We start from the raw sequence: 13,634 nt of genomic DNA, 5'->3' as shown, positions 1-13,634 counted from the left end.
AATGATGATCTAAGTCATTCCTGAGGGAAAGATTTCACCTGTTCTCTTTCCCTGTCTATAACCTGAAATGCACAGATTGAGAAAACTCTTTATTGGCCAACAATCCTAATGAAAAAGGCTTACAGCCACTGTGATATTGCTAGGGATTGCCCAATATCTCCTCAGTTCTGGCTTCCATGTTCTACAAGAACGCTACACAAGTAACTTACGAATAAACTGTTTATGTATTCAAGCAAAACCCTTGATGTTCAGATCACTGGCAAGTTCAGAGTGCTGGCAATCAAAACTATGTTGTGCCGCGGTAATTACTATGAAAAACTTTCAGGGCTTAATATTAAAGAATAGAATAACATGATCCTTCCACCTCTTCTACACCTCTAGCGTGTGTGCAACGTGGCAATTATCTCCGCTCAAGAAGTGAAGTTTAAACTGCAGTGAAACTCAATTATACCCATGACTTTTTAAACACACACTTCAAAAGGCAGGTTTCATCACATTCAAATCACTGAGCAAAATCTTGTCCCCCAACTTCCAAAAAATAGATTTTCATCCCTCTCCCACGAGGCAAACTTCATGTATAGAAATGATTTCTGGTTAGTTTCTCGACCCACTCTTTGGGTCTATTAAAACCGAGGGATGACTGAGGCACGATGAAAGACAAAGAGAGATCCCACCTGGTGTAGCCAGTTCATAGGGCTCTGCCAGATGTCATTACCACCCAGCTTTAAAAAAAATAAAAATAAACCGGATCACACACTTGTTAACACATACACACACACACACACACACACACACACACACACACGGCTACTTTCCTACTTTTAAAAATGCAAAGGAACTAGGAGCAGTAGATTTATGATTTAAGTGCTTGTGGCTAAAATAGCTTTCCAATTATCAAGGGCCTCTTAGGAGGAGCAAGAATGCATTATGTGTTAATGACCACAACCAGGGGTCCCTTCTTGACTCTTTTGTCAGAACCCGAGCAGATCTTCCCTGCAGCCTCACCATTAACATGTCTGTTTCCTGTCAGCCCACTCAGAGATAATGTCATTTATCTCAGGGAGGCACAAGCCCAGTCATTAGCTTCTATAAAAGACCTCAAACAAAGGCCGGATAATGTTTCACCCAGGGCTCTTACTAAACCCAGAACCAAGCTTAGTGTCTAAAAGTCAAGGACTCAAAAGTTATCATCGTGGAAAGAATATTTTCCCCATTACCAACAATCCTAGATACAGCTCTAAAGGAGAGCGAGGTCTAGTCCAGTAAACACCGGTGGAAAGTGCTATCACACACAATTAGATTAACCGATAAACGCTGACCAGAGTTAGCCTGGAAAGAGCCTTTACCCCTCTGGCCTCCAGGGGGAAAATTGACAGAATAATTCAGGTACTGACTAAAGAGTGAGATCTTTGAAGAGCTGACCCCTCATTGTGACTGCCTGCAGGAACTGAATAGCCATTATAAAGTGTTCAATGGCAGGGCTTCTGGAAATCTTTTAAATAAAAGTGGAACTGGTTAAAATAAATGTAGGAACATGTGTTTTCACAGCGTTCCTCGTATTACTGCAATTGCAAGTTTCTATGAAGTACCAGGTGAACTTTTTTAAATTAAAAAAACACGCACTCACACACAGACACAGTCAAAATTGGAGCGAATCTCGGCCATTCAATCCTTGTTTTTCAAGCTGAAAACGAAGAACAGATGGTCCTTTCCGTGTTGTTTGAATCTGGTTATTGAACACCTCTGTGGTTAGGGAGATTTCTGCTTAGCACTTTCGGCATACATTTCATTTACGAACTATAAAACGCCGCTTAGGAAAAAATAAGTCTTTATAACACTCTAATTAAAACCATCTCGGAGCCAAGCAATTTCACCTGAAGAGCATTCTTAACCTGGTGACATTTGGACAATGACTCCCCACCCCTCTCCCCCCTCCCTTTTTTGTGCATTTTTCACCTCACCGGCACACCCGGTACATTTCCAATAACACGTCCGCTCAGGACTCGGTGATCTGCCTCGGCCACACAAACGCCCCCAAGTTCCTTGGCTTCTCCCAGAGTATTTGCTTGGGGAAAGGATGGCCTCTGCACCCACCTCAAAAAGCCCTGTCACCCTCAGAGGCAGCTTATAGAAAAGTAAGGGGCGGGATCCACACTGGCAGCCACCCTTAGTTACCAACGTTTTTAACCGCTAAATCCCTTCTGTGGCTTTCAAAACAGTTTGCTGTCCGACAACAATAGACTTTGTTCTTTAATTACGGCAAGTGACCTTTCTGCCCTTTTATTTCACAGTAGATAAACTGCACTCTCTAAGCAGAATTTGTAGGGGGCACTAGCTTTGGGGGCAGAGGGGAGGACGCATATTGTCCCCAAAACTCATTCATCAAAATACGTTCTTCAACTGCTCACGCTCACTTAGAAAATGTGCCAGAATTCCCTAGTGAAGTGTAAAAGGCTTCTACAAGAGAATAAAATAAAATGAATGATATCCCTTACAGACAGGTCCATTTGTCGACACCACCTTTAGGCTGTTAAGGACCATCTTAATGAAAGCAATAGGATATCAGAGAAGTAATTCTCTTTTCTGAATATGTACTGAGTCGTCAGAACCCTGAGACACAACTGTAAGATCTCCTGTGCCTTTCATGTCTATTGAGGTATTGGGTATTTTTAAGAATTCTTCTATGTAGTTTGGAATTTTCTGGCAATCAAACAAAACCATGTACCCTGTTTAGCCCGGGCCGAATGCCTGTGTCTGATAAGTCAAAACTGTAAGACGGCTAAGGAGGATACATGCAGAAGAGCCTTAATACAGGCTATTATGCTTCAAAAGAAGGGGGGGGGGGGGTGGTAAGGTGGAGAAGCAGGTTTTAACAACCCAAAGCCAACCCGTCAAATCTACTTATTCAGACATGTCACTGGTGGCTTAACCACAAAATGGGCTATAGAAATATAGCTCAAACATCTTAGAATTATGGCATGTTTTGATTTTGCTCACGTATTAAGGGAGTGGCGACTTTTACAACATACTTGTGGTTTCCACATAAAGGAGCAGAACACTCATTGATTTAATTAGGTTTCATAAGGTCCAATTTATCATGTTTTACATGACTTTGTGTAGTGTAGAAACAGAATAAACAGCCCAAAAATAGACATTTAAGCATGCTGTGAAAATTCACCAGTGACAGCAAGTCTTATGAATCTCCTGTGAAACCTTTCAACCAGGAAAAACAACCCCCCCCCCACACACACACAGAAGAGAAACGCGCACACATACACCCCTCCTTTGGTGTTCACACTTGGCCCCTCGTGAGCCACATCTGATTGCTGGAAATCAATCGTTTTCACTCTTGAGGCACTTACTCCTCACGAACCCCGAAAATCAAGCCAGGCTGAGGTGAAAACATTCTACAAAATGTCAAAAGAAACCTTCCTCAAAGATGCCTCGGTGCTGAAATACTTGGTCAGGTAAAGCATGTCCTACTAAATCTTTTACCTCCTAAACGGAGGATCCTCCTATCATTAGGAAGTCGTCCCTAAACTGAGGTCTCATTTTCCCATCCACGAGTTGGTGGAATCAGAGCGACTTCCCTGGGTGACATCTGTCCGAGAGAGTGCCATCTCTGGGTGCTGAGGAGGCAAGCATTCTTGGGGGGGGGGGGGGGGGGTTGGGGGGGTAGGGAGGAGAACCTAAGGACCTGTGTCCCTGGGCCAACACCTCCCTGCTGGACAGAGAATGGCCAAGACTGCAGGATCCAAGCCCCTCGGAGCCATCCCTGAGGGGTCCCTGTGCCAACACCGGGGGCTCCAGTTGGCGGCAGGCGGTGGAGTGAATCTAAAGGCTCTGTGCTCTCTCCCCTCCTCCACCCCCAGCCCCATCACGACTTGTTTGCTCTTCATTTATGTAATTCACATTATCGCATTTATACTGCTCCCGACTCCAGATGAGTTGCACGTATATGAATAATTTAATTCTTCCATTCTTCATCCAGTTTCCTCTATGACTGGAAAGTGAAAAGAACACAAAAACTAGAGAACCGACACCGTGCTCTAATCTCAGTTGCCATGACAGCAGCCTTTGAGATACAGAAATGTTCCGACTGCCAGCTAAACAAAATTGTTGAATGTGAACATTTGGCTGGAAGATTAAAAGGCTAAGGGGAATGCAAAAGGGCAGTACCTCCCACATTCCAGGCAGCAGTGAATCCAATCAAATGGTTCTGACTCCTTAACCACAGCCATTGTGAGCACTGGATTAGGGCAATTCATCTAGATAGTTAGAGCAGATTATAACTGCAATTGGAAGACTATTGGCAACAAAAGTAAATGCCCTACTGTACTAAGTAATAAGATTTCAGAACGCCTTTTAGCAGAAATTACGTGCAACTACGCAGTGAAATGGAAGTATCGAAACCTGGGATTTTTAAAAATGCATTTCAAGTCATCACTGTAAAATGCTGTCTGCCCAAAGGCACAGGAATCAAAGAAGCGTTCGCAGGCTTTTTGTGATGCTGGCATTATCTACACTTTGATGGACCTTCAACAACTTCTCAAATCATAAAATCAGAACTTTCTTCCCGTACTCCCATCATTAAAGTCTTCAACACACAAAAACAAAAATTGAAAGGTTTGAGGACAGAGCAGCGAATAACTGTACACGGAAATAATCACCCAAAGACATCTTACAGTTCGGATCAAGTTAGACATAGCAAATACACCAAAGTATTTAAGAAGCACATTTCCAAACAGCCACGCCATAAATCACAGGATATGAATTTTTGCTTCTGCAAAGCACTACCGGCAGGATTAAAGACCGATTTTACAGAAACATTACTCACACCCCCAGCTCTCTCCCAACCTGCAGGGTGGACAGAGCACTTTCAGTCCTGGGACACTACCCAACGTACCCCCGTCACTGGACCAGTAAGTCACAGGCCTCCAGCACCGAATGGCACAGTCCTGGGGGCAAGTTTTCCAAAGGCAGTGTCTAACCAGACTTTTGCTCAAATGCGACCCCAAATTCTCGTCTCCTCTGGCCGTTTTCACATTTCAGGAGCACCAATCCGCCAAGCCTTTTTTTTTTCATTTGTCTTCACCAGCCTTCCCACTCCCTAGGCAAGCCAGAAATCCAAAGGAGAACACTCATATCTCCAGCTAAGAACTGGGCCGGGGCACCAGGGTACAGTCCTAAAAGCCACCAAAAACATTCCAGTCATTCTACATGGCGAAGCAACCGACAACACAGGGGCACCGAGCTGGGGTTTAACCCAGGACCAATGAGAGGAACCCATGCAAGGCTGATGCCCTTTGACAGAACGATGTTGGAGAAAGTAACGGAAAAAAAAATAAAAATAAAAATAAACAGGTTGAGGGAGGAGTGTAATTGAGAATCCTCGACCTACCTCCCCAGGGAGGGACCGTGAACCCTGCCCCTAAGGACACACTACCAGAAATACTAGGGCGCGTATATTCACATGTAAGACAGCTCTCCTTGGGCGAGAAACCAGGACAGGAGTCAAGTGGGTACATGAGCAGGTTTTCTATTAAAAGCACACCACAACTGGCTGACTGGCCAGAAGCCCTTCTGCAGGGTAAAAGGCACTTTAGGAACACCCAGGCCCTCCCACCCGGGGACCCGAACACTTAGCACCACAAGCAGCAGCAGCAGAAGCAAGAGCTAAAACCGTGCACCCAAGGAAGCTCCCCCATTCCAAATTCTCGTGGAAAGGATGCAGAGGACAGAAATCTCACGAAGAACCAGAAAGCACGAATAGGAAGTGTTAAGGCACACAGAGGACACCCGCCCCCTCCCCAAACACACACACACACACACACACACACACACACACACACACAAATGCACACAAAGAGGAAAGTGGGAAGTCGAGGAAGGCGACTTTATCCTACCTTCTCGGTTTTCAGTTTCTTGATTCGCCTGTGGCTCTCCTCCTCCTCCTCTTCCTTCTTTAACAACATAGAGTTTCCCATGAGCCCTGAATCCGGGGCACTTTTGCTAACTTCCCCTGCAGCCGCGCCGCTGCCACTCCCAGCGCCCCCGCAGTGGAAGGGGCTCGCGCCACCTCCATTGCTCTTGGCCCCAAAGCCATAGAGGTGCCCCCCGGAAGGGGCCTGGCCGCCACTGCCATTCTGGTGGCCCTGAAGCAGGTCGTGCTTGTCCTTTCTGGATTTCCCCGCATCCTTATCCCGCTTGGCACCTCGGCTGCTCTGGCTTTTACCTGCCTTCTCCTCTTTGCTTTTCCCACAGGAGGCCGCCCCCGCGGTGGCCGCGGAGGTGCCGGTGCCGGTACTATTGCCGTTTGGGTTGCTGACGCCGCCGCTGCTCACACTTTGACCCAGCGCTGAATTCATGCCAGTTGCCTCTCCAGGGCGCCCTTGGACTTCCTGCCTCTTGCCAGTGCTGCTGATCTCGGGAATCCCATACAAGGCAGCAGAAGGCAGAGATTTATTAGCATCCTTAGAAGTTTTACTCCTTTTCACTTTTGATTTGCTGGTCTCTTTGTGTGAATTCCCCTGGGGAGCAGAAGGCTGAACAGAAGCAAATTTTAGGCCATCAGCTAAGGCTGCGGTAGCACCGGCCCCGCTGGAGGCCAGACCTCCGCAATCCTTCGAGTTGCTGCTGCTAGGCGTGTTGGTGGAATTATTCATCTCAAATTTCTGTCTGTCCTTCTCCAAATCAGCGTCCAAATCGATTATTAAATTTCCAACCCCGATTTCCCAATCATCACCACTGTCATAAGTATCAACCGTATTTGGATCCACACCTTTTCCTGCAGTAGAAATGTTCACTGACATCCTGAAGATGAGCTCTCTAGTATAAAAATCCGATGAACTTTCCTTTGGAGATGAGGGGACATCCGTTTAGCTCCGCTGGGCTTTCTCTTAAAAAAAAAAAAAAAAAAAAAAAAAAAAAAATCTTCTAATCTTCCTCTTCTTTTTCCTGCCCCAGGAATGTGTCCAGGGATTTTACACCCTTTAGTCCCGGTCCACCTTTTCCTGTGAAGGGGGGAAAAGTCGGATATTTCTTGTCTGGGTGTTACCAGAATAAAAAACGATTAATACTGGGGAGTCAGTAAGGGGTACAGGGAAAATTGGAGAGGAAGGTGGCTCCTATATTGTCTCCACAGTCCAGTACCAGGTTTAAAAGAAAATAACCAAGCCCAAAAAACTTACCCGTGATAGTAAGCATCTTACAGTAGCTTAAAAAAAAAAAAAAAAAAAAAAATCCCTTATCAACAGCACAAGGATAATCACTCTTTTTAAGGCATTAAAATATCTTAAAGATCTGAGTCAAGTCCAGAAAGTTTTTTTTAAAAAAAAAAAAAGAGAGTTTAGGATTTTTTTTTTTCATACATGTGATATCTCAACCCCAGAAACACAGCCTAAACACTCAGACAAGAGGGAGGAACACAGCTTTAAACATCCCTAAACGCGACCTAGGTCTTGCAATTTCAAAGACCAGACCCTGGAAGTCCTCTTGAGGCTAGTTTCAGAATTATGTTTCTAAATTTTCCTTATTTCTAATTTTATGACTTCTTTTTACAAATTGTCTGGGCAATCAGTTTTTTGTTCCCAGTAAGGAACAGGAAAAACAACTTAATAACTACCTCCCCAACCCCCCAGCAAACACATACCGTCTCTTCCCCAACAGTTTATACAATTTTATTTTTGAAATACACACACACGTCTTTAAGAGCATTTCTCTATAAAAAGACAGTGTTTAAAAAAAAAAAAAAAGGCTGAATACCTGCCTTTTGAGGGAAAAAAAAATTACATGTAAACAATTCTACCGTATTCCTAGGTCACAGACTTGCTCAATCTGTTAAATATGGTGCCACTGACTGTACAGGGAAACTGATTAAGACATGCACTTTAAGTAGTCTGCGCCAAGGTGGCCTCAATGACCGCAAATGAGTGTGTGTTTGACAAAGATCAGTTAAAACGGTTTTTAAAGGGATCAGCCCCTTTTAACAGTTGATTGTCGAGAAAAATAAATAAATATACATACACACACACACACACACACACACACAGACATTGCTTACCTTTAATCCTTTATCATTTTTTAATTAGGCCAGCAAATCAAAATGCCTTTCCCACTCCACTCGGCAAACAAGCCTGTGCCTCATTTTACTTAAACACCAAATGATCAAGAAGGAAGAAACCAAATAACACATCTCAGCCAGAATAATCACTCGATAACATTATTCCACCTCCCCACCCCCCTTTTGGCAAACGGATCAGGAGTCCTTTTCTCCTTAAAAAAATGTGTCACTGTACAGCTGGAAGATAATGTTTCACATTCACAACAGAAGCACCAAAGGTTTTTTTTCCTCTTAACAAGCATCGAGAATAATAGTTTTTTATAGATATATATAAAAAAAAGAGAGAGCTTAGAGAAAAAAGTTTTCCCAACTTCTCATTCCGCCTTCAGTTCCAGACTTCAGAGTCACCGTGATCAGTAAGTAATGATCCCATGTAGCAAACCTACAGGCGTCCGCTAGTAACAAGACAGAATGTGCTAACATCGGGATAAATTAGTGAAAGGGAAGAAAGAATAAGAAGAAACGACTGAAAATCTGGGCTGGATTCCGCCTGTTAGTCGGGAAGTGGCATTTTTCCGCCCGTCCTGACAGATTTGATTTCTTGAACTAACTTAAGAGGAAAGGAGGGGGAAGAAGAGGGGGAGGGGAGGAGGGGGCGAAGAGGGAGGAGGGGGGAGGGGCAGGAGGAGGAAGAAAGGGTAGGATGAGAACCCCAGCCGAAGGAGAAAAAGAAAGGTGTGGAGGGGGAGGGGAGCAGATGATTCAATGAGCTGATAAACCAGTTAGAACAGCATTCGCTCGGGGCGGGGGGCGGGGGGCGGTGGGGTGAGGAAAATAACGGCGTTTAAAATTGGTTCGGTCTTCGAAACCCAAAGGATGTGATGTTTTCCTGTTTTATGTTGTTTTAAGAAAAAGGAACCCAGTTCCTAGTATAGTCCCCGGGGGGGGGGGGGGGGGGGGGAATCCGCCGTCGCTCAAGCCAATCACTCATGTGGTAATTCGATAATTAGAGTCAAAAAAAAAATTTTTTTTTAGGCGACCTTTTTCCGGACAGTTTTTCCCATTGATAGTCGCAGCAAACGGTGCGTCTCCCTTTTATTTATTTTTCTCTCCTCCTCCTCTCTCACCCACCCCCCTCCTGTGTTTAGTCAGATGGCCCCGGAGCTTGGCTTAGTATTTTTAATTAGCTGGCGTTTGGAAGCTAAAAGCAGTAATGAATTGTTGATGGATTGGAAGTGGAGAGTCGCTTTGCTGGAAATGTCGGGGCTGGGAGAGGGGGATGGGCGAGTTAGCAACAACCAACCATCTAAAAGGAGCGATTTTGTTACAGTGCAAGCCTTTCACATCACGTGAGGATCAAGGGCTCAATTGGTTGTCGTGAGAACAAAAATGGTGACAAGCGTATCAAGAAAATACTGATCTGGTCTTTAAAAAAAAGCTGAAGGTCTCTCCCCTCCCCCTGCACACACTCCCCACCCCCCGCCGCCGCCTCCCCGCGCCCCCACCCCCCTGCAGTGGGCGCAGCTACAAGTTATGAATGTGAAACATTTCTCGCAGATCTAGGCTCTCGGAAGTTCGAAGGAGTGAAATGTAATGAGCACAAGAGCAAAGCAGATGTTTTAAAGAAACACCTTATAAACCTCTCCTCAACTTATCTCCAATTTGTCGGCTTTCCCGAGGGGCCAGGGATGGGGACGCCTAGCAGAGGAGGGAGGGCACCTCCAAGCTACTTGGGTTTTAGGGACCCCCTCACGTCTTAAACAAAGAAAAATATTTTGCTAGCTCGCGAGCCAGGTCATGTAATAAACACACCATTGTTACTCTATTTGTGGGTTTGTTTGGGTTGGGTGGGGCGCTTTTTTTTCCCCTTAATGGTGTTTTTGCTGCTTGCTTTTTTAAGGAGGTGGAAAATGGTAATTATAACCATTACATGTAATGGGTGACTATTCCCTTGTTTAATATTAAATTATTGGGAACTAGGATGTGGCAAGAGATAGAAATCGGCTTGTTCTGCCCTTGCCCCCATTTTCCTGGCTCGGTTTGGAAGAGGGTCTTGCCCAGCTAGGACAGGAGAGGGAGGGGGCGAGGTGAGCTAGGGAATAGACACTGCAGATCAGGATATGTAACTGTGTCACTTTTATTCTCCTTGGGTTACAGCCCAAAAGGTAATTTACTCTAAGTTACCCCGAGTGCCCAGTCAAGCTTAATTTGTGTGAAGAAGTTACAAATGCTTCACCCTCCACTGAATAAAATTCACCCTTCTTGGGTTGTTGTTCTCAATGCAAAAGCCAAACCCTGTAACTAGTTCCTCATTTCAATGCATAAAACTCGCACATTCCCCACGCAACCGTACTTACGGTCTGTATTGGATCGAGTTGACCTTTTCCTTCTAACTGCATTGAATGTGTTTGGTTGCAGCCGCTTTATTTTGGAAATTATAATCTCTTCAACAAATTTATTATTAAAGAAGATGGACCATCAAATGTCACAGACCGTCCTGTGTATTTTTTGTAAAAGCAAAAATTAACATTAAAAAAAAAAAGAAAACAAAAATCCCCCTGGTGCACACACACAACAAGCTTGTTCTGCAACACTGAAATCAGGACTGAAACACAACACACACACAGGGGGAGTGGAGCAAAAGGAGCTCTCAGCCTCTATACCTGAAAGGGACTTTTCTTTGTTCCCATTGCCCTTTCGCATCGGGCCAATCAGAGAGCAGCTTTTATGAAACTGGGCTCTCTCATTGGCTAGCTGCTTTCTCTTGGCTACTGTAGGGGGTTGAGATATACACACGTATAAAACACACACTGAGAGCGGGTGGGGGTGCGGTGGGGGGTGGTTGTGGAGACAAAGCGTTTTATTTTCCAACCAGATTGGGGATGGGGAACCTCCTGCAGTAAGAAGAAGAAAAAAAAAAAAATGGTGCGCCCGTTTCAATTACTACATCATTCACATAAAACACTTATTTATTAAAACAAATCTCAAACAGGCTGCGAGGAAAGGATGTCGGTAAATACAAGTTTGATTGTGTTATCTTGGGGGAAATAATGTATGTGATCGCTCGGTGGCAGAGGGAAGCCAAATGAGCCACTAGCGCGTAGCGAGGAGAAGAGGGAGGCTGGCTGTGTGGAAATGACTGCGAGCGTTTTGCTGGCTTCCCTTCCTTGTTGCAAGGACTCAGCAGCGCGAACTCCCAAGAATGATTTTCTGTATTGCAGCTTCTGGCTTTCAACCCTCCCCCACCACTTTGCCCTTCTTCCAATTTTTTTTTTTTTTTTCCCCGTGTCTCTCTTTTTACTCGCTGATTAAATAAGAAAAATCGATCTGGGGGTAAAGGCGGCGGTGGGGAAACAAGTAACCCTTTTGTTTCCAGTCTTCTGTTGTACAAGCACTTAAGTGTGAACGCTGGCAACCATTTAACCGCCACTACGTGAACACTTCTTCCCTGGAATTTGTAACAAATCTTTTCCACCTGGTTCTAGGCGGCTCCAAAAAAATTAAAAAATAAAATAAGGCCCCAGCCAACCATATTAACACCTCGGGCCAGCCTCGTTTTTTACCAAATCGATTTGTGGGAAATAAATATACTAAAAAGATTAACCCGTTAAACAGTCCCAGTATGCATTTTTAAACGGAAACATTGTCAGAGTTCCCCTTCCCCCAGATCTTTAACCCTATCTTGGGGAAAGGGGGGGTGGGGTGTGTCAAAGTCCTCTGACCGCTAGCCAGCTCAATCCACCAAGAAATAGAGAAATATTTTACAATCTATTATAGGAGGAATGCCAACAACCAAGTTAATGGGACTCTGAGGTCACAGGATAAGAGAGGTTATATAAAATAACAAGTGTAGTATTGTACTGTAACAGCTAATATACTTAAATTAATGTATGTATATATACATATATATATATATATTGAGCCTTTAAAGCACTTTTATTTTTTAATTTTTCACTGTTATTTGCCATTACTTTTAGGAGCTACAATGTGGAAACCTTAAAGTCAAAGATGTACTCTGAATTTCACTGAAAGCATCATGATCCCAAGCATTAAAGATCCAACACAACTGTAATTTCCACATGACAATTACAATTTGAGGATGTGTCTTCAGAGTCAAATGGACATATAAAGTGGATTACTGGTAGCAAAAGACAGCTCATGATGTAAACACTCAGGGATGACTTTGCGGGTCAATAAAAATATTTATGTCACATGTTTTAAGTAATGTCTATTGACTCATGTTTGAGCTTCCAATATATTTAGTTCTTTTTAAAAATGGCAATGTGGGGGCGCCTGCGTGGCTCAGTCGGTTAAGCGACCGACTTCAGCTCAGGTCATGATCTCACGGTCCGTGAGTTCGAGCCCCGCGTCGGGCTCTGTGCTGACAGCTCAGAGCCTGGAGCCTGTTTCAGATTCTGTGTCTCCCTCTCTGTCTGACCCTCCCTCGTTCGTGCTCTGTCTCTCTCTGTCTCAAAAATAAATAAACATTTAAAAAAATAAATAAATAAATAAAATAAAAATGGCAATGTGTTGTTTCACTACCCACGATGAACTCAACTTGATGCTGCAAATAGTAATAAACAGCACTTTGCTGAGGTATATAAACTAGAGGAATATAATCTAGACTAGTCCTTAGATCTCCCTAAAGCGATCTATATTCAAATCAACGCGATACATTAACAAATAAAATGGGGCAAATTAGCCACCTGATATCCACTTACCCTCCATTTTAGCTCTGATGTTTGTTTCTATTTTTGAATATACAGATTTACAAATTCTTTTAATGTTCAATTGATAGTAATAGCACCATATGGTGATTTTTTTTTTTTTTTTTTTTTTTTTTTTAACTTTTCTTCTTTTGGAGGAGAGGTTCCTCAAACGTCCAGATCACTCCTGGGCACTTCCACTGTCCCTGGAGTATGTACTCCATTTCAGCCATTGGAAGACCATGGCTACCCACCCCCCCCCCCCCCATGTTATATCAGCTTAGAAAAATCAACAGCTAGCTCTTACAACAACTGGACTTCAAAAAGCACAGAAAATAAGACCTGAATTTGCGAAGCTGGAAAGGGTAGAAGCAGCCCTCTAACACTGCCTTGGTAAAAAGCAAATCCCTGAGTCTGGGGCATGGATTCAGGATAACTAAAACCAAAGCTTAGGCTTCCTAATACTCAAATAATCTGATCTAACCCTAACATTACCACCTAACCTTGAATCTAAACTTTTTTGTTCAGTAAACCCTAATAGTCAAAGGTAGGGGCTTATGCCAAACTCATTCACGAATTTAACTCAAACCCTTTTCCTGCCGTCCCAACATCCCCACACTCCATTTGCACCCCACCCCCCATCTCCTGCCCTCCCCATTCTTCTCGAAGATTTGAATAAGCCAGAGTTGTTATGCTGGCTTTGCGTGTGTTTGTTTTGTTTTGTTTGACAAAGGGGGCAATCAAGAGACATCAGAGGGCTATCAGCTAATTGATGAGTGAAACGAAGATAATTAACTAGCAGCTTTAGAAAGTCAGAGCTGCTCCCCTCACAAAAATCGGGACGCTCTCAGATTTTAGAGAAGAAA

At 44.0% G+C, this 13,634-nt stretch overlaps 1 protein-coding gene and 1 long non-coding RNA gene across 7 annotated transcripts in view; one reads left to right on the top strand and one right to left on the bottom strand.

The window, feature by feature from the left end:
* Nucleotides 1-10,683, bottom strand: part of ZNF608 (zinc finger protein 608) — a 119,502-nt gene extending 108,819 nt beyond the window's left edge. For 3 of the 6 annotated variants that reach the window (XM_058737644.1, XM_058737668.1, XM_058737659.1), the window contains exons 1-2: nt 8,063-8,175; nt 5,907-7,013 (exon numbers count right to left, since the gene is read on the bottom strand). In XM_058737644.1, coding sequence (XP_058593627.1) covers nt 5,907-6,812 — 906 coding nt within the window. In that variant the 5' untranslated portion in view covers nt 6,813-7,013; nt 8,063-8,175. Of the gene's footprint in view, nt 1-5,906; nt 7,014-8,062; nt 8,176-10,419 lie in introns of those variants that run through there. The other 3 variants (XM_058737675.1, XM_058737651.1, XM_058737684.1) reach the window with 3 other exon arrangements.
* On the top strand, nt 8,365-12,283 carry LOC131516542 (uncharacterized). Its single transcript, XR_009264141.1, has 3 exons — nt 8,365-8,478; nt 9,098-9,144; nt 12,040-12,283. It is a non-coding gene; the product is annotated as an uncharacterized LOC131516542 (long non-coding RNA).
* Nucleotides 12,284-13,634: the final 1,351 nt, after the last annotated feature.

This window comes from Neofelis nebulosa, chromosome 1 (assembly GCF_028018385.1).
Source record: "Neofelis nebulosa isolate mNeoNeb1 chromosome 1, mNeoNeb1.pri, whole genome shotgun sequence".
In the NCBI taxonomy this organism is placed as follows: Eukaryota; Metazoa; Chordata; class Mammalia; order Carnivora; family Felidae; genus Neofelis; species Neofelis nebulosa.
This window is presented reverse-complemented; position numbering and strand designations above follow the sequence as displayed.